The sequence below is a fragment of the Lampris incognitus genome, chromosome 13 (genome assembly GCF_029633865.1).
Source record: "Lampris incognitus isolate fLamInc1 chromosome 13, fLamInc1.hap2, whole genome shotgun sequence".
Taxonomy (NCBI): Eukaryota; Metazoa; Chordata; class Actinopteri; order Lampriformes; family Lampridae; genus Lampris; species Lampris incognitus.
In genome coordinates this window covers 22,834,414-22,861,039 of record NC_079223.1, presented here as the reverse complement: position 1 = coordinate 22,861,039, position 26,626 = coordinate 22,834,414, and the positions used below count along the sequence as shown (strand labels likewise).

Here is a 26,626-nt window from a genome sequence, read left to right as displayed (position 1 = left end):
GGATATTGCGAATATCCTCTTTTCTGCCAGGGAAGATGTTCTTAAAGGCCAGGGTATAGCACCTCCCTCAGAAAAAGTGTGGCCACACCTGAGTCAGCTATTCAACAAAATATCGCCAAAGGCTTTACATACGTTTGTAAAACTAAATGTGCTGGAGGTGGCAGAGGACAGGACAGGATTAGGAATGAGTATATTAGGATGACAGCTCAGACTGGATGGTCTGGAGACAAAGCAAGAGAGGCAAGATTGAGATGGTTTGGACATGTGTGGAGGAGAGATGCTGGGTATATTGGGAGAAGGATGCTGAATATGGAGCTGCCAGGGAAGAGGATAAGAAGAAGGCCAAAGAAAAGGTTTATGGATGTGGTGAGGGAGGACATGCAGGTAGCTGGTGTGACAGAGGAAGATGGAGACAACAGGAAGAGATGGAAACAAATGATCCGCTGTGGCGACCCCTAACGGGAGCAGCCGAAAGTAGTAGCAGTAAAATTAAACAGGCACAATACTTGGGAAATCCTGGGCTACAATGATGATAAACAAATCAAAACTACAGAGAGACAGTGTCAGCCCAGATGAGGATGGGTTGTTGGATGCTAACGGCCAACCTGCAGCACGCCATATTTGGTCTTACTCTTATTTTTTGCCTTGTGTGGTTTTATTTCTTTGTAAAACACTTTGTAACATTGTTTTAGAAAAGTGCTATATGAATAAAGTTATTATACAATGACAGGAGAGACCAATCTATCAAGGGAATAATTTCTTGAAAACTGGAGAGGCCTTGCTCTACCACCAAAAAGAGTACATCCTACCTTAATCCTTCCCCGGGTGGTCGCATGTAGATTTAAACTTGAAAAGAAAACAAACCAAAGGTCGTCTTCTAGGAAATGGCAACTACCTGGCCAAACAGCCTGTTAAAGTCACCAAAAACAATACGTGTGCCTTTGTTTCCTTTTGCCAATGTCTCTATTGTGCATTCTGTGAAATTTGAAATGTTTCATTTGGTGAAAACCATTGTCACACAGGAGTTTAATGTGATTTTCATGAATGGAGGGCAAAAATACTGTCTGATACATTTGAATCTGTACAGCTGAAGTCGGGTTTAAGTGAATGCAAAATGTAACATAGCTCACATCATTACTACAACTATGAAACAAATTGCTAGTGTGACAAGAGACAGTGCTCCTCCCCACACTGTGGCAAAGCATAGGGCATTCAAGGGAAATCCCTCTGCTCCCTGTCAATGTTAACATTTTCCAAGCAGGAGGAATGGGTCAGCTACAAGCTGCACTGGAAGATGGACTACTACCCAATCTTTCCACATGTATGAGGCCATTGAAGTTGCCTGATGAGGGCTCAGATAGCTTGAAACATGACCCTTCATCATTGAAATTACTCTGAAATGGCTCAGTCACACACAGCTACACTACTGGACAACTATTGTGCATAGCAGAAACGGGCGCAGACACTAATTATTCACTGTCTGAATTTCCAGTCAACTTGCAACTCAACGAAGAAGCATTCACACTACGAGGAATTGTTGCATTCACACCAGGACCATCGAGGGATGCCCTTGGTCACTATGTGGCCTACCGTCTTGATGCATGCTCAATAATCCAGGTAAGAAAATCAAAGAAGGCTGAATCAGTTCATCTGGATACAACGTATAGTACAACAAATTATATGTGGCCTACTGCAGAAGATCCTCCTTGATCTGGGAGAAATATGATGATCTATCTAGTCGGGTCACAACAGCCTCTGAAAAATACAACCCCACGCTGTGTTTTCAAAAGGTTAAAAGCCCTAATCATAAGCCGACTCACACAACAGGAAACTTTTTAGAACAATTTTGAAAAAATAGGATATATTCTATTCCTGATGAACACGTTGAATGGTCCTGAAACAAGGACACTGCATAATTTTCTGTGAAGCCATTTGTTGGGGGATGATTTTACAGTTTTCTACATGGATTTTGTTTTACTTTGGCTGCTGTTGCTGTGAGGCTACCACATCATTAACCCTCGGTCTTCTGTTTCCCTGAGGAAATATTATCCATCCATCCATTATCCAAGCCGCTTTATCCGAATCCTGGTCACGGGATGCTGGAGCCTATCCCAGCAGTCATTGGGCGGCAGGCGGAGAGACACCCTGGACAGGCCGCCAGGCCATTACAGGGCAAAAAGAAGTAAATACTAAAAAGAAGGAAATATTATATTTGCTAGTTATATCTTCAAATAAACATGATATTAAAATACAACATCCCTTCTTATTTATTTACGATTATTTATTTAAGTGGATTAATCAAACTGTGGTCAGCTGGAAAAAAAAAACTTCACATTTCTTCAGTATTTAGAAAGATCAGACAGCACATCTAGTTGCACAAATGGGCAAACGAATGACACCAGTTAAGAGAGCTTTGGACGATAATCGGGTGCAGAGTGACACCACAGCCCGTAAAACATAATGTTTAATATCTAAAAAAAACATAACAGCACTTACAAAAGTTAACTGTGGCAAAAATCAGCACAAACACTGCACAAACGAATGACAATATTTTTATCCATGTTGCGACATGGGGTACCAACTTCAAGGAGATAGGTTGAACGCATGCAAGTTAGGATAACAGAAATATGCAAACATATACAAATGATAGCTAAGTTGGAGAATGTTGCTAACATGGTGTGGGTCACAGGAAAAGGTCAGACAGAGGTCAAAGGTCGTGGTGTCGATGTCTGTCATCTGTCATCGGTCTGTCCAGTCAGGGGTCATTGTGTCATGACAACTGTCGCCTAGGGAACAAGAAGCTGCAGAGTTAACCAGAAGAACAGGAAACAACTGAAGGGTTTCCATGATAAACAGCTTTAGAGTGACAGCAAGAATTCCAAAGCATTCAAATTACATACAGAAATTAGGACAATAATTTTGTTGAATTTATTCTTATAATTCGTTCATCTCATTCATTTATTAGGCTGAAACTGATTATTTGCAAAAATCAGTCAGCAGAACTCAATTTTTGGAGGAGCTTATCTTTTAACATTTGGCTGAGTTGCTAATAATAGGGTTTTAAAACTAAAATTTAATTTTAATGGTTGTCAAGTAAGTCACACACACACGGTATATAAAATATTTCAAAGGATAACGGAATCCATAAAATTGAATGTCAGCATCCCAGAAAAAAACAGAGTTGTAGCTTTTTCAAGACAATTGAAAAATTAAATGTTTTTCTTCTATTGATAATTCATGTGAAAACCTGACAATTTCCTTATCAGGGGTTTAGTTTTCAGTGTCACTAAACTTTTCCTTTTCCCTGTTACAGAATGTCAACTGACAATTACAGAAATTATGCAAAGCATGTCAAAATTGGTTGTCAAAACATGTTACCTACATGCGCCATATAAAATAAAATGAACACAATCAATTACATTGCAAAGTAGTTACTTAATTTTTCAGTGTTGGGCCAGTTAAACTGTGTAAGGGGCAAGTAGATTTCTTTTGGCATGACCAAATTGGGGAAAACTGTAAAGACTGAACACTGCATGCAACCATTTCTCCAAGCAGTACAATTCCTACTTACCTATTGTGCCTGGGCACCCTCCTAATAGGTGCGTGGCCGCTTGTGGGATTCCTCTCTAGGTGGGTCAGCTAACATCACCTTCATTCTCACTCCGTTAACTGTCCGACCATGAAGTGCAGCCATAGCATCCTCTGCGCACTGAGAGAGAGAGAGAGAGACATACATGAGAAAGTTTAAATGATTCTAACTAGGCTTTTGCTGTCAGGGGATCCCAGGGTATGAAAAACAAACTTGATTCAGGAATAAAAGCAGATAGGATCTATTAGATCACTTCTCAAAACATATTTTCAATCACAAGACCCCTTTAAATAAAGCCCATCTTGGCTTTATTTAACCTGTCACATTGTCTACCAACTCCACTCCACCCAAACACTATAGACAACCATGCTCTTGGATTTGGTAACATGTTCGATCCAACTGTTGAAGGGTCATGAGAAAACTTGTCCAGCCATAGCCTTTGCTTGAAGACCCATCACTATTCAGACATCCTCACATTTCAAAACATTCCTGATGATATTTGTATTCCCTTCTGCCCTGTGTATGTCACTCAGCCATCTCCTCTCTGTCCTCCCCCAGAACCACAGTGAGTCCTAATGTCTTGATGCATGCTCAATAATCCAGGTGAGGAAATCCCAGGAAGTCCCGTTCCACAATACACCAATCTAAACATTCTAGGGCAAGTCATTTCCCCACAAAGTAATGAATCATTTTACCTTCAACCATTGACTCTTGGGGTGTGATTACACTTGTTTAACATGCTGCTCTGTTAACAACAGTTGCCACAATACATAAGTGTATGTTATTTTATTCCGACAGTTGATGAAAGAGAAGAAATTAAATCTGGTTGAGTGGGATTGTGAGAAAAGAGACCACAGCTTGTCTGGAACTAAGGGTGTAAAACTTAAATTGTATATGTCAAGGAAGACTGAACTATCTAGAGACAAACTTGGAAGTTTTAAGCCTCACCTGTTTGTCAGCATACTTCATGTATCCAACCTTCCGCCCTGGAACCAAATGGACCTCTATTAGAGAGCCATACCGACTGGTGGGAGAAGAAAAAGGGGGGACAAATCAATTTCATGGTTTGTTTGAAATGTCACTCACCGATTACTTCCTGGAATTATGATACAGCATATGAACCCATGAGTTGCTGTGGCAAGTGGAGTGTGGTTTTGGCTATTTGTTTAGAGGTAGGGAGCTTTAGCAGTGGCTTGTGTGTGTGTGCGTGTGTGTGTGTGTGTGTAGCAGAGAATATAGACAGCAGGAGTAATCCCAAAGAGAAGCTTTGGTTCTGAGCTTGTTGCTGAATGGTTTGTGTTAACAACCACAGTGGACCGTGAGGTTTGTCATCTGTGTATCCTTCTATCCATCCATCCATTATCAAAGCCGCTTATCCTAATTAGGGTCACGGGATGCTGGAGCCTATCCCAGCAGTCGCTGGGCGGCAGGCGGGGAGACACCCTGGACAGGCCACCAGTCCATCACAGGGCTCACACACACACACACACACACACACACCTAGGGACAATTTAGTACGGCCGATTCACCTGACCTACATGTATTTAGACTGTGGGAGGAAACCAGAGCACCTGGAGGAAAGCCATGCACACATGGGGAGAACATACAAACGCCACACAGGATGACCTGGGATGACCCCCAAGGTTGGACAACCCCAGGGTTCAAACCCAGGACCTTCTTACTGTGAGGCGACCGTGCTAACCACTGTGCCACCATGCCACCCTGCATCCTTCTAACACATGAACATTGTCACTGGTGCACTTTTAGTGGCTTATGGATGATCTATAATTTTATCCTTGAATTCCATGGGGAAAATGCAAAGAAAAAACTAGACTGATACCATTTTGTGTTTTTATATTTAGTCAGAATGTTAGTTTTTGTTCTTCTTTAAAACACTAAGGGACTGAACATTGTACCCATGATTTCTGAATTAGGAGCTCACTCAGCCTCCTAACAGTACTTATGAGATGCATCACAGGAACCAAAGAACTGCTTTATTTGAAACAGAATGAGCAGAATTTCTTTCCAACAAAAAAATTGAGCAGTGTATGATAACAAAAATAGGCTTGAGTGGCATATGACGCTAAAAAGTAATTGAATCATTTTCATATTTTAATTTCTCTTATTTACCAGAAAACATCCTCCAACACATCTAGTGGCAGTGGGGAGGGACTGAATACAACAAACAAGCGCTCCTTTGTCTTGCTGTCAGGTGGCGCCAACTTCTTCAGAGAGGGCAGGGAGACATCCGTTTGTATTCGGGACACCGGAGCAACAGCAGGGAAGGCCTAGGGGATAAAAGCAAACACCATGATTCAGCTTTGTTTTTAACATGTAATAATGTTTTCATGTTCACAAGGCTGGTAGATTTTGTTGAGAAACAAACACCAATGGTTGTAGAACTTGAACCTAGGTCTTTTAACCTCTGATAAATTTGATTTTTCTTAAACATTAACACAGGTGCTACAGTTTTAATTAAAGATGAAGTACATTAATTCATTATCCAAACCGCTTATCCTACTCAGGGTCGCGGGGTTGCTGGAGCCTATCCCAACAGTCATTGGGCGGCAGGCGGACAGACACCCTGGACAGGCTGCCAGTCCATCACACACACACACACACACACACACACACACACACACACACACACACACACACACACACACACACAGGGACAATTTAGTATAGCCGATTCACCCGTCCTACATGTCTTTGGACGGTGGGAGGAAACAGAAGCACCCGGAGGAAACCCACGCAGACACGGGGAGAACACGCAAACTCCACACAGAGGACGACCTAGGACAAACCCCAAGGTTGGATACCCCGGGGCTCAAACCCAGGGTATTCTTGCTGTGAGGCGACCGCGCTACCCACTGTGCCACCGTGCCTGATGAAGTACATGTCAGGCAGTAATTAGATTGGCTCAGTAATCAACCTTTTGCCTTGCATTACACAGACTGAGGAGAGAGAAACTCTTGGCCACCAATGTATTAACAAAAGGTTGTTCTGCCATTTCTGCTTGTTATCCACAAATCTTTAATTGCTCTTCACTCTCAACTCTTCCTGCCATCTTTTTCTGCATTTGGTTTAAAACTATGTGCCATAAAGTTTTCCACAAGGAACATCTTAATGAAAAGTAATCAGAAAATAGCGTTCATAAATTGGATATATGTGGCTTGGCTATCGTTAAATACCCCTGCAATGGGAAGCATCAAAAAGGAAATTTGTTTGCATGTAAAACTTCAGTATTGCAGCTACAAGTAATGTATAGAGCCTATATGAAATATTTTGCTGATACAACACTGTATACAACACATTGCTCCTACGTATATGGGATTTTCTGATTCACTGCAGGTAGAAAAATGGCAACTTGAGCTGTCTGTAAATTTGTGATATCTGTATAATTTAAGGTAATTTTTCTTCCAAGAGTTAATGTTTCGGAGTTTGAATTCTATGCAAACGTACGAAAAAAATGCATTTGAAACTATGTAAAACTATAAATCCTGGGTACTTCTTAGTCTTCTCCTTTATCTATCCATAACCGAGCACACATGCTCTATTCCAGGAATGTCCAGCTGAACATTACCACAGTTACAACCATATACAGATGGGAGCTTCTGAGTGCATCTACTAGTGCAACAGAGGGGGGAGGTGTCTGGCACAAGGGCACCATAATGGTAGTTGGTTTTTTTTGTTGAGGGTTTGTGGTTCACTCACTCCTGCTCTTTTAGTGCTACCTTTTAATGCAAAACTAATAGGCAGGTAGTTTAGCAATGCAAAAAAGCTGCAACTTACAGCAGTGCTTTTCAGTAATTGGCTGCTGGAAGGGCCATTCCAGACTGTGGACATCATCTGTGCTGCCACAAACTGCATGGCCATCCTTCCTACTGGACTACACACAGAAAAAAATAAAGACAAATGTGCTTTATTAGCATGCACAATCAAACTGAGATCACACCATTACTGTGTCCATTTTGTCCAAGCCCCAATCAACATTGTGGCAATCTTGGCCCTTGTCCAATATTTACATTCACTGATACAAATGCTGGTAGATCCATTTATGTGTTTGATTACCTGTTACGGTCTTCTCCATCATCTATGAATGTTACCGCCAGTCTGCTGCCGGGAGGAAATTCAAAACCATTCAGCTTCTCCTTTGCGTAGACTGCTGATCCAAGGTTGCTGTAACGAATTATTGCCTGCCCTGTGGCCACATACACACGAATCAAACAACCAATACAAAATCTTTTTTAGAACAGCAATGATAAAACACACCAAAGACCCAGTCCTATTAGCTTTGCAATGATTTGTTTTTTGAAAATATATTATCTTGCATGAATGCAAAATAAAACAACTCTTAAAATAACCATTTTCAAGAGTTATAAATTATGTAAATGTTTTCTATCTTCCAATCTTTTTGAGAGTTGATACATGCATTGATAATTTTAATGTTATTTCTTTGCAGTTTGTTCAGACAGACATTAACATTAGAAGTGCCGTATACGCAAGTGTTTCTGAAGTCATGTTGTGTTCACACCAAACTCGAATCAATTTTTTCCCGCAATTAGATTACAAATAAAGTCAATGCAATGATGTGAACAGACGTGAATGACGCTAATAACGCGACACGAATGGCGCATCATTCGCATATTCGCGCGAGTTGAAAATATAATAATTATAATTATTATTATTATTATTTCCCCCCTTTTTCTCCCCAATTATATCTGGCCAATTACCCCACTCTTTTGAGCCGTCCCGGTCACTGCTCCACCCCCTCTGCCAATCCGGGGGGGGGCGCCCCGACCGACCAGAGGAGGCGCTAGTGCAGCGACCAGGACAAATACCCACATCCGACTTCCCACCCGCAGACATGGCCAATTGACCTTTCGCAAAGTACCGCCCCAGAACGGTGCTTGTCCAATCCTACCTTAGCAATGGTCCATCAAGCTTTCAAACACACAACAAAATGCTGAAACGGTGTGCCTATGGGATCTGCAAATCGGATACTAGATATATGAAAAGTTTGGAGGGGGTGTAATTTTCTTTCCCTTCCCGAAACCCAGAACGCAAGAAGCGCAATGTCGGCAATAGATTTTGCAGTATAGCAGACCCCATGTTCAGCTTAATCCATCCAAAATCAACAAAAATACCTTTCTGCTCCAAGCTAAGCTTGCTACTAGCTATTATTGATAGCTAATACAGCTAACGTATTATTACTGTTACTTTTACCCACACAATGCGCTGATTTCTTCCTTCATGTTTGGGTGTTTTCCGGCTACTTCCTGAATAGTTCCGGAATGCTTGACGGGCATAGCAACAGTAACTAAGGGGGGCGGGACTTTGCGAAAGGTCAATTGTGTCTGTAGGGACGCCCGACCAAGCCGGAGGTAACATGGGGATTCGATCCGGCGATCCCCGTGTTGGTAGGCAACGGAATAGACGCCTCGCGAGGTTGAAAATACTCAACTTGGGCGAGAAATTCGCGTGACGCTGTGTTGCGAAAACCTATCAGCGTTGAGATTTCCCTGATGTCACTGCCGTCCACGCGCCCTCTTGGGTCAGAAAATGGAGGACAAGCTGATCGTCGCGGGTTCGCGTACTCGATCCTGCGGCCAAACTCATGCGAGTAACGCGAATAAAAAACAAACGATCCCGCGATCAAACCTGCGCACGTAAAGCGAGGCGAAAATTCACTCCGCGTTTGGTGGGAACACAACGTCAGACTTGTCTTGGAAAATGTTTAAATCTAACAAGCGCCTTTGAGCATGCCTAAATTATACCTATGGAAACATCTGGTCATCTAGCTGCTCTTTGGGGCTTTAACTAAGACTGTTGTACAAAAAGTGTTCATGGTAAGGCTAATTTAAATTATGTACAAAGTTGATTCAAATTACTGCTTAAAAAAAGTCAACAAATTTAATTGTACAAATTGAGAAAGACTTGGCATTTACCTCTAAATATGATAAGTGGAACACAAGAGCCAAGAGCTAAATTATCAACATTAATTACCACAAACAAAATGTCAGGCCATAAAAAGTGCCTTGTACCTTTGGTTTGCTATGGGCTGATATCACATAACTACAAGATTTACCTCATGGTGCGCTTAGGACTGACGGTTTTGGATTTTTTACTTTTTTGGCTTAAAATTAAGGATGGCTCAAGTCAATTCTGTTTTAAATGCCATTACTACTAATGCTTTCACACTTTAGAACCAGATCTCATGCTTGCCACAAAGATCTTTTGCTATTCCTGCACACATCCAGATTTGGTCGGTTTCTGTCTCAGTGAATTTACCAAGCACTGTTCTGCCGATGAGATTATGGGGTATAGATTATTGACTACTGTAAATTGTTCTCTTCTCTCACGTGTCTTTTCTCTTTCTGAATGATGTCTTCTCCTTTCTCTTTTTCTGTGTGTGAATGGTTTGATGCGAGTCTCCCTAGTGTGTGCACATGCAGTCTGTCCTCCTCCCAGGTCTCTATGGTGATGTTGGTTGCCACCTGGATGCTGCTTGGCATCCCCCTCATCACATTTTCTTTTTATATATCTTATAAATCCATATAATTTTGTTATCCTGTTTTACCATTATATCCTTCTCTCACTAAGATGTGTAACTTTCTTTTTTTTTTTTTACATGGTGATGCTGGTTGCGTGGCTCGAGTCCTTGGGCTGTTCCAGTGGCATCTGGACACTGCTTGGCATCCTCCTCATCATATTCTTCATATATTTTATAATTCCATTATAATTCTATTATTCTCTTTTAATGTTGTATTCCGTAAATTGTGTAAACACAACATCCATTGCACGTTGTCCTTCTTGGGAGAGAGATCCCTCCTCTGTGGCCTTCCCTGAGGTTTCTTCCTATTTTTCTCCCTGTTAAAGGGTTTTGTTTTTTTTACGGAGTTGTTCCTTATCCGATGCGAGGATCTAAGGACAGGATGTTGTGTTGCTGTAAAGCCGCTTGAGGCAAATTTGTAATTTGTGATATTGGGCTATACAAATAAAATTGACTTGATTTGTTCGATAATTTGGATTCCTGGTAAAAAGGAAAATGAGCATGATATATCACAGAATTTGAAGCCATATGCTCCACAACGGGCTCAATATATTCAGTTGGCTTTCCCTAAATATATTAGATTTTCCTGACATGCAGGAAAAAACTTGCCGTGCAAGCAGGGCTTTTTCAACTTTGATGCAATTGATTGCCCTAATCTCTGTATTAGGGTGCCATCAACACACCTTCATTAAAGTACAGCTGAACTGATTTGTTGTTAATCAGCTTTAAAAAAAACTGCATCAGTTTAAGGCAAAACTAACTTCCTTTTAACTTCATCTATGCTGTGCGTCATTGGGGGTACTGCATGAATCTCTGCTATCATATCTTTCCAGATATTTCGTTTATCTGGCAAGGTAATGACCCTGCTGACATTGCCGATCGAAATGCGTTTTGCGGTTGTCTTTGCTTAAATAAGACATCTGACTAGTTCTCATTTCCCATTTTATTCTTATGTATTTTGGACACTGTTCTGTTCTTCTGTTGGAGTAAAAGCCCTTAAACGGGATTTATGGATGTCATTTAATGGCAACCAGTCATGCCATGAACATGCTTTTCAGTTGCAAGTGATCTGTATTTATCAACATTCACGTAACCACAAATGAAATCTGTACTCCTGAACGTTTCATAAAGCCTACAATTTTTTTTTATTTATTTGAATACATAAAGAAAAAAAATAAATTTAACGAGGCCCATTTTCTCTGAGCACAGCGGCTAACCTTTGCTAAGTCCGTAGGGGTCTCTCTGGAGCTCACAGTAGTCCATGCCAGGGATGATGTCAAAAAGAGCATAAATCTGCTCTTGGGTAATTGCTGCCCTGGACGATACCATCAAGCACCGTGTGATGACATCACTGGAGCGGTAGTCTGCGACTGCATAGTTGCCAGGGTCAGCTGTGAGGAGAAGGGACCATGTGGTTCACAAAAAAAGAAGAGGGAATTTCAAAAGAAATTGACAAAGACACCAAAGCACAAATGCTTCAGAACATAGATTCCATCTGATAAATATTTTGTTCCCGTAACTCCCACTAAGGCCGGAGATACACTTGATTTTTAACCATGCGTTCGCGTCGGCAACCGGCTGCTTCGTGAACAGAACTGTTCATATTCTTGCCTATATACTTTGCTTGTTACTGGAGGATTCCACTAGAGGGCACACCAGAGAACTAAGGATAGACAAAACATGCCATCGGCACCGCAGTCCTTACACTTGAACATTTTCCACTGGTGCATGGATGTAACGGTCTCAGAATTTTTTAAATTTTATTTTTTTTTACTTTGAGAAAAAAAAATTCAAACAAATACATCTTGCAAACACAACACAAGTTTCAAAGACAAAGAATCAAAACAGACAAGAAAAAAGATAGTATTTAGCTCTATGAGAGAAACATGCAAAATAATTGTTTTCATTTTTTTTTTTTTTTAGAGATTTCAATGTCAACTTCTAAAATGGTACTGTCATCTAGTGAATGGGGTGCTATTCCTTTAAGAGGAACTATATGTTGCATGTATGTCATGGGGGGAAAGTGCGTAAGGACGCACGTGGTTGAGACTCTCAGGAAAAGAGGTGAAGTTCAAAACCGATGTTCATGATTCAGTTCAGGAAACCTAATTGATGAATTAAGTTAAGGAAAAATAAAATATAACAGGTAATGATCTCAAGCCAGCTATTCTGACAAGCGTATTTGTCACTGTGTAGCGGCAATGGCACATCACACAGATGCAGGTAATTGCGGGTCTATTATCTTCCAATTCTGCCATTGTCGCTGCTAACGTGCCTACTGTCACCATACTGCCTCTACACTGCCCCAACTGGACATGTAGCATTAATTTCTGAGGACGTGCACAACCAACACTCCAACCAGGGATGGGCAACATGATCCAGAAAGGGCCAGTGTAGGTGCAGGTCTTTGTTCCAACCAAGCAGTTACACACCTGAGAGTCTATAAATCAAGGTTCTTAGCAAAGACTACTGGTTGACTAATAGAATCAGGTGTGTAACTACTTGGTTGGAACAAAGACCTGCATCTACACCGGCCCTTTCTGGATCATGTTGCCCCTCCCTGCTCCAAACGAACACAGGATACACAAGGCCCCGATCATGCGCACGCCAACACGTAGTTAAAATCAAGTATATCTCCACCCTAAGATATTATAAAATGCCAACTTCAGTTAGAAAATTAAAGGAAATTTAATCTTTACTGTAATAGGCCCAACTGGAACAAATTCAGGTGATCTTTAGAGTCCCTTGACTGTAGACTGGAAATCACTGAGTTAAATGAGATACTTACATTGCCAATCTTAACTATTATTTTCCCTCATCATTCCCTTTTCAAGTAAAACTCTCCAGATAGGTGACCAAAAACAGAAATATATCAAAGATATATTTAATTAGCATTATTAGTATTCAACAATTAAAACCCAGAGTAAGCCAACTGCAAGCCACTGGTTAGGAAGACAAAGGCTTAGAATACAACAAGACTATTTAACATGACTGAGGGAAAAAATGAAGAATGCTTTTACGCCACAATTAGAAATTCTGCATTAATAACAAAAGGCTTAATTGGAAAATCTCAAGATATCAAATGTTCCATGCAATATGTGTCCTATTTAAGTGAAATAGCCTAGGTATTAAGGAAAACAATCAAAACCATTATCCAGCAAAATAAAGTAGAGAGCTTTCTGCTAGAGGAAGAAATGAGGATGTAGCACGGCGACATACCCAGAGCAAAGGGGTAGGGATTCACTGGTTCACCAGTCATGTGATCTGCCCTGGGCCCTCCCGCAGGGTATTCTCCATCTGTTGGTGTTGTCCTACTGCGAGGTTCAGCCAAGATGGCCCTATAACCTAATCACATTAACATCATTGTCAACACTAAATATCTGTAGTTGCCAATTAGACTCTGGCCTGTTGATGCACAATGAAACGAAATGAATAATAATTAAAAAAATAAATGATGTCATTACCCTAAACACCCAACAAAAGTATTCTGAACTCTTACCTCTTCAAAATTAAACTAAGTTTACTCATCAATGTGGCTACTACGGCTGTCCCAAATGCCATTTTTTGGATGCCGGAGCTTCAGTCGTAATCAACAGCAAATATGTGGAGCTTCAGTCGGGCGCGGGGGTGACTCGGGAAGGACTCACCCAGACATGACCTTTCTCTGTTCTTGGCTGAGATGGGTGGCACACTGGTGCAACACGTCTTTCAATTTAATTAAAGGCGTTCATTGTTAAGGATTCTGTTGTTCTACAGTATTGTTGTTTGTGTTATTTGTTAATAAAAAGCATTTTCCCAAAGGTTTGGTGTATTTGATGTATGTTTGTAATCCCAAGGGATTTGGTTGAACGAGGTCCTATCTACGCACTTCTTGTGACATAATAAAAGCATGTGACTTTTTTTGTTAGCATAGATAAATTATAGACCTACATAAATGCACATAATAGGCTCTGAATCCAAGACAACGCCCAACAAAGTGCTGTGAAGCAGAAGTGCAGAAACAGCATACCAGCTCCAACAAATTTAAACGTTATATTTATACGATTTATATTTATTTATAATTCCTTTATTGCCATTTCTCAGTACTTGCACATTTTTTTCTCTGCATTTAACCCTTCCTATACACTAGGAACAGTGGGCAGCCAGAATGCAGCGCCAAGGGACCAACTCCAGTTCCAGATTTCAGTCAGCTATTAGCCCGAGTCTATAACGCATAACACGCTGAAACTAACATGAGTCAAACAGAGATACAAAACACCCATATTTCTGTTATATCAATACGTTTAATGAAATAGCCGTAACACTAGGCTTAACAGTGTAATACTCCGAAAGGCCTTATTCCCCTTCCACCTGGTTGGTCTCTTGCACACACACCCTGTGATGGCCTGGCGGCCTGTCCAGGGTGTCTCCCCGCCTGCAGCCCAGTGACTGCTGGAAAACTACTACCAGTTCACCTCTAAGCAGTTAATGTCCTAGCTTTCACTTCCTTACTGGCGAGATGCCACCTTCTTCTCCCCTGGAAGTCTACCAAAGCACCCTCCAGCACTCAGTGGCTCAGGGATACCATGTCCTTTCTTAAGCTAGAGAAGATCAAATACGCTGTGAGAGGTAACTCTGATAACTTCCATGGCAGATGGCAACCCTTTTTGATGTTTTTTTTTAACTCTCTTCAATCTCTGTCTCCTGATTAATGCCCCCACCTCCCTTTTTTCTGTTCTTTTTCTCTTCTCTTCTTTTTTTTTCTTTTTATGATTGTTGTGGTTGAGTTGATTTATTAATTGATTTGCTTGCTTCATAAATGTGTTCTTTTTTTTTTGTTGATACTACAAAAATCTTTAATTAAAAAAAGTATTGTTATAACAGAAATAAGCGTGTTTTGCATCTGTTTGACTCCTGTTGGGTTCAGGTTGTATAATATTAGACTTTGGCTATTAGCTGACAGAATACGGAACTGGAGTTGGCCCCGCCCACTGCTCCTAGTATATAGGAAGGGTTAAATGTGGAGGACAAATTTAATTTCATCGTGTGCGAGTACTGAGAAATGACAATAAAAAATTATAAACAAATGTAAATCTTATAAATCTCAAATCTTGAATTTGTCGGCACTAGCATGCCGTTTCTGCGCTTCTGTTTCACAGCGCTTTCTCGGACGCTGTTTTGGATTTGGAGCCTATTATAATGAGTATTTATGTAGATCTAGAATTTATCCATGATAAGAAAAAAATTGTCACAAGCTCTTATGTCACAAAAAGTGCAAAGAAAGGACCTCATTCAACCAAATTCCTCGGGATTACAGACATGCATAAAACACAGCAAACCTTTTGGAAAATGGTTTTCACTAACAAATAACAATACAAACAACAACACCGCAAAATAACATCATCCTTAATTAAACGATATCTTTAATTAAACTGAAAGACACTTGCTGCACCGCCATGCCGTCCATCTCAGCCAACAACAGAGAAACCTCTGACTGACTCCTTACTGAGTCATGCCCCCGCACCCCTGTCGAAACACCGAGTATTCGCTGTTGATTACTACCAAAGCGTCGGAGCCCAAAAAATTGTATTCAGGACAGCCCTACGCATTAACATTTGACATTAATCCTGTGTTTTGCAATGGCACTCTGTAGCTATAGTAACTATAATAATGATAATAATATTGTTAACAGTCTTACCTCTATCACAGTTCTCAATAGCCAAGGCAGCTTGGGAAGGCTTGTAGTATCTGACATAGCCCAAACCTTTGCTCTCCCCAGTAAATTTGTTCTTTATGATCACACAGTACTCTATATCCCCATACTCCTGTTGAGAGACAGGGAGAATGATATCATTAAACATTTCAAATCTAAACTTGTTCTTAATTACTGCACAGTGCTCACTGTCTAACTCCCAATAGACAGGAAGAGAAAAGTGGTTGAGTAACACTGTTGGGATAAGGGTTCTGAAATCGTACCTTAATTAACCAACTTAAGGGAAAAAGACCAATTTAAGGGAAAGAGACAGAGAGGAAAAATAGAGAGCTGTGTAGTTACTTTAAATGTGTCTTTGAGGTCCTCCTCTGAGAAGGTCTTGGGGATCATGACAAAGATCCTGGTCAGCTCCTCATCTTCAACATCCCTGTGCCGCCCTGATGATCGGGACTGGGCAATAAATACCTACACAAACAATTACACAACAGTTATAATCATAATCTTCATAATTAATATCCTGTAGCCCAGTGGTACCCAATCATGTGCCAGGAAGGGCTAAATGTATGCAGGTTGCCATTCCAACCCAACATGCTCCTCCATACATTTCTGATTTGTGGCCTGATATACTACACCCTCTCGACCATAAGAGCCGCAGATGGAGCCCTGCTGGTTATTCCCAGGTCTCGGTTTGTTGCAAAGGGTGATTGGGCTTTTGCTGTTAGAGCCCCCACACTATGGAACTCGCTTCCTGTTGAACTAAGACAAACCAAGTCTCTAGCATCTTTTAAATCTCATCTTAAAACTTTTTTTTTTATGAAAGCTTTTACAATGTTTGATATTTGTTTATATTGTTTTTATTTTTACTCTTACTTATTTGGTCTTACTCTTATTTTTGCCTTGTCTGGTTTTATTTATTTGTAAAGCACTTTGTAACATTGTTTTAGAAAAGTGCTAATAAGTTATTATCGTTATTTTCATTTAAGTTATTATTATTATTATTATTACAACCTTGTGGAGGTGTCACATAGGAAACTGAACAGATACAATGCTTTTACTGATCTGCAGAGTAGGCCGTTTAAAGCTCTAGCAGTAAACCATTTCTTTAACCTGTGGCTGTTGTGACCTGTAGCTAGACTGGAACTTATTGGATGTCACATTGTGCATTTACTGTAAGCCAATATGCTGCTGGAGGGCAATGCAGAGAGAAGTGCATTTCATGCAGAACTGAGCCGCATGTCTATAAAGGAAGTGGCCTACTGAAATACTCTAACCACTATGCCCTTAACCATACATTAATACAAAAACAGCCAGTAAAGGCAATTTATTAATGATGATGTGGGCTAGTAAATTCAAGATGGTGTAGCCTGATGAGAAGACTTGGGGGAGAGTAAGAGCTGGTACACTAGGGCATTGGTGGATGAGCTGCTTTTCCTCAATGGGACAAACAAGGACTTTGCACAATCTGCTGCCCTTTGTGTCACTGATACTGGCTCAGCGAATCCATCCACAACAGCAGATTACATCTGTGCTTCCGCCTACACCAAACAGATCGCATAACAGCACTATCAGGGAAAGCAAAGGATGGAGGAATTTTCTTCTACATAAACAAAGGTTGTTGTATAGATGTCGGTGTTAAATAAATACTGCAGCCCAAACTTGGAAGTCATTGTTCGTAAAACTGCAAGCCAATTTATTCACCGTGGGAGTTTTCATCCTGGCCGGTGTTTACATCCCATCCTAGGCCAGCGTGAATGGCGCACTGCAAACCCTGACCGACCAGCTTACTGGCTTGGAACAAAAACATACGGACTCAGTTTTCATAATCCTTGGGGACTTTAACAGAGCAAAATTAAACCACAAACTACCAACATACAGACAACATATTAATTGTCCCACCAGGGAAAATAAGACACTGGACCACTGCTACACAATTCTTAAAGATACATATCGCTCTGTCCCCCGAGCAGCTTTGGGGTACTCTGATCACTGCTTGGTTCATCTTATTCTAACCTAAAGGCAGAAACTGTAATCTGCAAAGCCTGTGGTCAAAGCTGTAAAGAAATGGACCAGTGAAACAAAGCAGGAACTGTAAGACTGTTTCAATGGCACAGATTGGAGCACATTTGAAGCTGCAACTGGCAACCTGGATGAACTAACTGACACCATGACATCTTACGTCAGCTTTTGTGAAGATTATGTGTGCCTACCAACACCTTCTGCACATAACAATAACAAGCTATGGTTCACAGCTAAACTAAGACAACTTTGGCAGGCCAAGCGGGATGCCTACAGCAGTGGGAATAGAGCCCTGTACAAGCAGGCCATAAATTCACTGACCAAGAAGATCAGAGTGGCTAAAAGAAGCTACACTGAAAAGCTAAAAAACAGGTTTTCAGCCAATGACCCTTTGTGAAGGGGCCTGCAAGACATCACAAACTATCGACAAACTAACAGACTAAACTTCGCTGAGGCAAAGATCTAGCTGATGACCTGAATGTCTTCTATTCCAGGACTGAGAGGGACAATTCACACCCCTCACCCACTCCAGCCCAATGACAACAGCCCCCATCACACCTCTGAAAACCCCCCTACTCAGGCTGCACTCAAGATACATGTAGAGGATGTGAGCCAGCTTTTCCAGACACAGAAGACCAGGAAAGCACCGGGTCCAGACGGTGTCTCCCCATCCTGTCTTAAAGCCTGTGCTGACTAACTGGCTCCAATCTTCACACAGATCTTCAACAGATTCCTGGAGCTGTGTGAAGTCCTCTGCTTCAAACACTCCACCATCATCCTGGTCCCACAGAAAGCCTCCGTCACAGGAGTGAATGACTACAGGCCTGTCGCTCTGACGTCTGTGGTCATGAAGTCTTTCAAATGACTAGTGTTGGCCAACCTGAAGAACATCACAGGACACCTGCTAGACCCCCTTGCAGTTTGACAACCAGGTAAAAAGGTCAGTGGATGTCAATCAAAGAAGGTTGAATCAGTTTATCCGGATACAACGTTTATTGACAGATACGTTTCATCACTCAACTAAGTGACATCTTCAGTCTAAACTGACAGCAGGTATCCCTTCCCCTTATAAACACACTGGGGAAACTAAAAAGACGCTGGCCAAAAGAATGGCACAACACAGGAGAGCTAACACGTCAGGCCAGGACTCTGCAGTTTACACCCACCTACAGGCCAGTGGCCACTCTTTCAGGGATGAGGATGTGCACATCCTTGATAGGGAGGAACAATGGTTTGAACGGGGAGTCAAAGAGGCTATCTATGTTAAGAGGGAACGACCACCCTAAACCGAGGGGGGGGGCTAAGAGTACATCTGTCGCCATCTTACAATGCTGTGATTGTAAATATTCCTCAACCCTTTGTGATTAGTACACATGGCCATCGACACTCTAGTTAATGGGCACACCCATATTTGATCATGAAACTGGTTGTTGGTTTTGGTTATTATACATCTGTCACCATCTTACAATGCTGTGATTGCAACAATCCCTAATCCTCTGAATAGTACACATGATCAATGGTCGCACCCATATTTGCATATGAAACTGGTCGTTGGTTTCGGTAGTTAGGCACTGTATTGTTTATAAGGGGTGGGGATATCTGCAGTCAGATTAGACTGAAGATGTTACTTAGAGTGATGAAACGTATCTGTCAATAAAAAATGCCCTCTTTAAACAAAATAGGTCCAAAATCAACCATTTAATTATGGACAAATTGACAAAAATAAATGGATGTTCATTCACCAATCAGCGAGAGCGACTGGGTGAGGCAATCCTTCTGATGTCGGGTCTGTATTCTGTTGTGGCAAGCCTGAGGTACTGGCCAAGCTGTTGCATTGGAGAGTGTTTCTTTCCTTTTTCTTGATCGAGTTCATTGAAGAAAATGATGACTCACATATGTATGTGGAGGGGAAAATTGTGAGTAGGCCCATTACAATAGCTCTCACGTTCCTCTTTTCTCCCCAATTATACTTGGCCAATTACCCTACTCTTCTGAGCTGTCCCCAGCCGCTGCTCCACCCTCTCTCCTGATCTGCGGAGGGCTGCAGACTACCACATGCCTCCTCTGATACATGTGGAATCAATCATCAGCCACTTCTTTTCACCTGACAGTGAGGAGTTTCGCCGTGTCGGGGGACGTAGCACGTGGGAGGATCATGCCATTACCCCCAGTTCCCCCTCCCCCCTGAATAGGCGCCACGACCGACCAGAGGAGGTGCTAGTGTAGCGACCAGGACACATACCTACATGCAGCTTCCCACCCACAGACACGGCCAATTGTGTCTGTAGGGACACCATTGTGCATGATCATTGGGAAGTTCATTAATATTTGCATTCTTCTGTGGCTGTGCAGTAAATACATGATGTAAAATGGTTCCAGGTACTGTTCATTTCAATTTAATATTATTATTGTTTTGTTTTTACAGTTTTGTTTTTTTTTTTGCTGTTTTATTCTTCCTTTTTTACATGCTCGAAATAAAAATAAATCAAATCAAATCACGGTTAAGTCAGCCACCTCAGGGAATGAAAAGTATTGAACGACATCTCATTTGTCTCAAATACTGTAGCTGTAACTTCCGTACTTGTATTAGGTCCATGGTCTGGCCCTTGAATGTTCTCAACTGTCTGGCATTACATTTTTCCAGGTAGATTGGTTTCAGGCACACAAATTTTCCACACAGGCCCTGCCTTTGAAGCCTTGGGTCACAGCATCTTTCACTTTGTAAAGTAGTGCTGCTGTATGACTGCAGCACTTCCCTCTGTTGGCCATACAGACACAGTTAACACCTACAACTTTGCCATCCTTCCTCTGCAGAATTAATTCAACATTATGATAGTTGTTAATAGACTGTGTGTATTAGACAGGTCTTTTTAGAATGATGTGTTCATCATCTGGTAAAGTGTGCAATATTTGGCCAACCCATCCGGAGCTAAGGTAATTTTGGCCCTTCATGAATGACCTGTAGTTGGCATTTTGTTGCTCATCACACTCCAGGCTATTAATGAAATAATCTTTAACACCTATAAAACAACATGAATTTGTATTTTTAAATGTTTAATAATGTAAATGTTCTGCAATGATTAAATGCAACTCTTGATTAAGCCAGCTAGCTAGTACGGTAGTATATTACATAGCACTTCATCACTTGAAATGTGGCGGATGGTCAAGTGGTCTAGTTTTTCTCTATCGATTCTCTACTTCTGGCTATTGTTGTAACCAATGTCTAACTAATATGTAAAATTTGAATAATATTAAGATCGCCATCCATATAAGGTACATTCATCAGTAATTGGGGGCCACTGCATAACGTCGTCAATCCAACTACAAATGCTGCTGCCACTGTCAGCAGCAGACACTGACTCACTATGAGTTGCCAGCACAGTAATGGCGATGGCGCTAGACGGCAGAACACACAAATCGGTCACCAGATTCCTCTGCACCATGCTGTCCATCTGATATTCCCACTAAACAATGTCTCCTCTATCAATATTGATATTTTAGCAAACTTGTAAACTCTGAATGACCAGTGTCCATGGTTATTAATTGTCCAGTTTTTGTTTTAAATCGAGGCAAACTCATCCTCAGACAGCCAAGTAACTGATTTTAGCTAACTAGGTATGGCGGTAATATCAGCAGCCAGGGCCATTTTGCTAGGCTTAATTTTGTGAATGTAAATTGTTGTGAACCATTCCATTAATCAAGTTGGGCTGGAGGCCAGTATGTGGCATAGGTGGGTGGATAGGTAGGGACAGCCAGGTTTAATAACGTAAATTGCTCTGATATCCGGCTTAAACAATGTTTCGATTTTACAAAATGATACCAATGCAAGATAGTTTGCGGCAGGTTGCATCCAATCTTTTGGTAGCCAACAGTCATGGAAAGGTTTGTAAATTTGAAAAGGTGTTGGCAGCCTGCGTACATTTGTAACATGTAAATTAATTCCAGATTCATGTAACTATTAAAGAGACTGTTCCATTCCTATTTCTTTGTATTATTATTGTTATCTTCTTTAATGGTGACGCCATCATTTATACAGATAGACAGGAGAGTGCACTTACAGAAAGTTTTAGTTATCATCTGTAGTTTTGTACACTACCAACAGTATCTAGAATGACTGATTAGTGTTTTGGTGTTCAGGGCAGAGGGTTGTGTCACCTTGTTATATTTTATTTAGTTTGTCAAATGATATCAATCAGATATTGTAGTCTATGCACACACGTGCACCCATGAAACCAGAGCGCTCCCACATAACAAATCCCAGTTTAACCCCTGCTGCTTGATAACTATTTGTAATGCAATGCTGTATAACAAGGTAATATACCAGTTGTGTGAGATCAAATGCCGTTATTGATGTCACTTATATCCCTGTCTCCACTTCCGCTAATTCCTGCGCCGCGTTACATTAATGTGCATATTTGTGATTTAATTCATTGATGAGGTGCGTTTGTGTTTGGATTCATTGAGCAAGTGGGTTTATGTGTAGTTTCATTGGCGAGTCGAAAGCTGCCCATGCAGTTTATTGTAACCCACCAGGCTTTCCGCGCCAGAGACGCCTTAACTGCACTAACTAGTGGAAAGGGACGACAACAGCGAGACAATAGGTGTGCTAACACAGCCACGGTAGATAAAGCTCAATCGTGGATTAAGCCAATTTCTCAACAGATGGGTGACCAAACATTACCTTAATAGGTTTTGTTCCTTCCACCAGGACTTTGCCGTGCATCTCCTCCATGGCCAGGCAGGCCTGCGAAGACTTTGAGAACTTCACATAGGAAACGCCTTTGGATTCCTTGGTCTGTTTGTCTTTGACCACCCAAACCCCTTGGATGTCCCCAAACTGGGTGAAGCCGTCTCGAATCACATCTTCGGACAAGGACCGACTGGTGACTAAAAACAGTCGGCTGTTGGGAGGTTCATCCAGATTTTCTGTTGGTTGTTTAGACGGGTACTCTTCCATTTTGGTTCAACTCCGAATTAGCAGCACCCAGCTAAGCTAATGCTCGCGCCTTAGTCTTCTTCGGATTGCACAATAGTGGCATGCCGCCTCCCCTATAAACGTGTTTACCGCCATCACATGGCTCTAACGTGCAATTTCGGACGCAATTTGGGCCGGTCTGGGAACGTTACGAAAGGATGCTGCATTGTACTGCCAATCAGATCTTTTTAAAATCAACCTCAGATTTAGACTTTTTATTAAAAGGAAAAAAGAAAGAAAGAATAAATTGAAAAATTGATGGTGGAGGATTTTGTCATGTGTACTTGCTGGTAGTCCATCGAGTACGATGGTGACGTCCCTCCTCATTGATGGTGTGTTCTTTGATGACCATAGAGTCCAATTCTTGATCCACAAGTTTTATTGCGTGTTGGGCATATGAAGTCTGATTTAGTGGGGGCAGGCATGGTTGTGTGTCTCCTTAATCTTTTCTGTTGTTTTGTTTGTTTGTTTTTTCTTCTTTCACATTTCTCCCCATTTCCAGCTGTTCTAATACCTCTGTGGCAGATCTCACGCCAGTTGGAACAGTTGACGGCAGCTCAACCGTTCCAACTGGTGGGTGTAATAAGAATACCACAGGCACGGGCGCAAGTCCATGAATACTGGGATGGCACCCAGCACTTAACCTGTGCCACCGTCCATAGGGTTAGTGGCTGTGCCAGGAAGGGGATCCGGTGTAAAAATTTTCCAAATCAGTATGCAGATTGACAAGACCATACCGGATTAGTCGAGACTCCATACCGGATAGGTCAAGGCCCGGGTTAACAACGGCCGCCATTAGTGCTGTGCCCTCAAAGGGTTCCAATGGAAACTGTAAAAATCTGCTGTGGTGACTCCTGAGAAACAGGGAACAAGCCAAAAGAATAAGAATAAGAATACAAATACATGAATGTTTAACATTATCACAGTGATCGGTGATGAGGCTCTATTGCTGAAAGAAAAATTACTGTTGTGTAGCTCTTTCCCAGCTCCCTGCAATCAGAGCATGTTAACAGGGCTTGCAGGGCTGCATGAAGTAGCCCAAACGTTTATTTCTTCCCGTAAACATTATGACACAATGGTATTTATTTCTTAATGAGACATGGGGGGGGGCAGGGATAATAACACTTGTTTTTTTCTGGTAGATTTGTTCTTAATCATTACAAAGCACTCACTACTACTTGAATATATGACAAAATGGTAATAATAAACTGTATATATGTAATTGGACTAAATTACGACATCAATGACTGATGTAACATCATGGACCAACTGTCAGGTCATGCATGATGCAACATATGGTGTAGGAGGCTTGTGACTACTGACACATACACTCACCGGCCACTTTATTAGGCACACCTGTCCAACTGCTCGTTAACGCAAATTTCTAATCAGCCAATCACATGGCAGCAACTCAGTGCATTTAGGCATGTAGACATGGTCAAGACGATCTGCTGCAGTTCAAACCGAGCATCAGAATGGGGAAGAAAGGTGATTTAAGTGACTTTGAACGTGGCATGGTTGTTGGTGCCAGACGGGCTGGTCTGAGTATGTAAGAAACTGCTGATCTACTGGGATTTTCACGCACAACCATCTCTAGGGTTTACAGCGAATGGTCCGAAAAAGAGAAAATATCCAGTGAGCGGCAGTTCTGTGGGCGAAAATGCCTTGTTGATGCCAGAGGTCAGAGGAGAATGGCCAGACTGGTTCGAGCTGATAGAAAGGCAACAGTAACTCAAATAACCACTCATTACAACCGAGGTATGCAGAAGAGCATCTCTGAACGCACAGCACGTCGAACCTTGAGGCAGATGGGCTACAGCAGCAGAAGACCACACCGGGTGCCACTCCTGTCAGCTAAGAACAGGAAACTGAGGCTACAATTCGCACAGGCTCACCAAAATTGGACAATAGAAGATAGGAAAAACTTTGCCTGGTCTGATGAGTCTCGATTTCTGCTGCGACATTCGGATGGTAGGGTCAGAATTTGGCATCAACAACATGAAAGCATGGATCCATCCTGCCTTGTATCAACGGTTCAGGCTGGTGGTGGTGGTGTAATGGTGTGGGGGATATTTTCTTGGCACACTTTGGGCCCCTTAGTACCAATTGAGCATCGTGTCAACGCCACAGCCTACCTGAGTATTGTTGCTGACCATGTCCATCCCTTTATGACCACAGTGTTCCCATCTTCTGATGGCTACTTCCAGCAGGATAACGCGCCATGTCATAAAGCTCGAATCATCTCAGACTGGTTTCTTGAACATGACAATGAGTTCACTGTACTCAAATGGCCTCCACAGTCACCAGATCTCAATCCAATAGAGCACCTTTGGGATGTGGTGGACCGGGAGATTCGCATCATGGATGTCCAGCCGACAAATCTGCAGCAACTGCATGATGCTATCATGTCAATATGGACCAAACTCTCTAAGGAATGTTTCCAGTACCTTGTTGAATCTATGCCACGAAGGATTAAGGCAGTTCTGAAGGCAAAAGGGGGTCCAACCCGGTACTAGCAAGGTGTACCTAATAAAGTGGCCAGTGAGTGTAAGAGAAAGAGAGCAAGAGAGCTTTTATGAGCTTGTAAGCATCTCTGGAATGTATGTTTGTCCTCAAGTGAACATGTGCGGTTATGCAATGCAACAGGGTGGCAGGGGTTGAGTGATGCCTTCGAGGAATAATGTTCAAATATGACTTCATGAGAGCAAGAGCCTAATGTAGTTTAGTTTTGCCACGTAGTTTTGATTCAGTTATGTGTTTATTTTTGAGGTAGTAGTTTTCTAGTGTTCCTTTTTAAAGGGTCCATTCCTGTTGGTAAGCTTCAAATTGTGACTACTATTCCTCTTTGCTAGTGCAGTGTGTCTGGGTTCGGCATATTTTGTCATGATTTTTGTGACTGTTTTCCTTGAAACAGTAAATAATTTTGAAGTTTTTGTGACTGATGTACCACCAACTAGTTGACTTCTTGGAACGCTATAGGCCTACATTACATAATGTTGCTTTGAGACATGTTTTACAGCTAATATCACTAATTGCCATTCAACTTGATATGACTCATATATGAAGCTGTCTTTGAAATTGTCATATAGTTGTTTCAATATTTAAGCCCTATATATATATGGAAAGGTGGACAAAATAACATAAAATACTGCACTGTATTAAAAGTTTTTTCCCCTGTATCTGTGTTGGTATTCCGCTCCTCATTAGTTGAGTTTCGGGGGGGGGAAACGCTATATATATATATATATATATATATATATATATATATATAAAACAAGATTTTCATTGGGAGAGACGAAGAAGGACAGGATTAGGAACGGTTATATTAGAGGGACAGCGCTCAGGTTGGACGGTTTGGAGACAAAGCATGAGAGGCAAAATTGAGATGGCTTGGATGTGTGGAGGCGAGATAATGGGCATATTGGGAGAAGGATGCTGAATATGGCGCTGCCAGGGAAGAGGAAAAGAGAAAGGCCAAAGAGCAGGTTTATGGATGTGGTGAGGGAAGACATGCAGGTGGCTGTTGTGACAGAGGAAGATGCAGAGGACAGGAAGAGATAGAAACTGATGATCCGCTTTGGCGACCCCTACCGGGAGTAGCCGAAATTAGTAGAGGTATATATACTGCTCAAAAAAATAAAGGGAACACCTAAAAACACAATATAGACCTCGATGAATGAAATATTTCAGCTGAAAATCTTTATTTATTAGACAGAGGAATGTGTTTAGAGCAAAATAACCTAAGAATGATCAATGGAAATCAAAATCATTAACCCATTAAGGTCTGGATTCAGAATC

General features: G+C 41.5%; 1 protein-coding gene across 2 annotated transcripts; it reads right to left on the bottom strand.

The window, feature by feature from the left end:
* Window positions 1-100: 100 nt before the first annotated feature.
* Window positions 101-22,943, bottom strand: rbm45 (RNA binding motif protein 45). Of its 2 annotated transcripts, none has more exons than XM_056291930.1 (11): window positions 22,535-22,943; window positions 16,180-16,302; window positions 15,823-15,949; window positions 13,365-13,490; window positions 11,363-11,536; window positions 7,664-7,793; window positions 7,385-7,481; window positions 5,720-5,877; window positions 4,538-4,613; window positions 3,572-3,709; window positions 101-2,189 (listed from the first exon to the last, which is right to left on the bottom strand). In XM_056291930.1, the coding sequence occupies exons 1-10, from the start codon at window positions 22,808-22,810 to the stop codon at window positions 3,593-3,595; spliced, it is 1,404 nt and encodes a 467-aa protein (XP_056147905.1). In that variant the 5' UTR covers window positions 22,811-22,943; the 3' UTR covers window positions 101-2,189; window positions 3,572-3,592. The 2 variants fall into 2 exon arrangements, with proteins under 2 accessions (XP_056147905.1, XP_056147903.1); XM_056291928.1 differs by lacking the exon at window positions 101-2,189 and adding an exon at window positions 2,228-2,786.
* Window positions 22,944-26,626: the final 3,683 nt, after the last annotated feature.

Coding starts and splice junctions, on each gene's coding strand:
- rbm45 (XM_056291930.1), bottom strand. CDS start 22,810: ATGGAAGAGTACCCGTCTAAACAACCAACAGAAAATCTGGATGAACCT. Junction 13,491..15,822: donor TATTGAGAACTGTGATAGAG/GTAAGACTGTTA, acceptor TAATGTGATTAG/GTTATAGGGCCATCTTGGCT. Junction 7,482..7,663: donor GATGGAGAAGACCGTAACAG/GTAATCAAACAC, acceptor TTCTGTGTGTAG/TCCAGTAGGAAGGATGGCCA.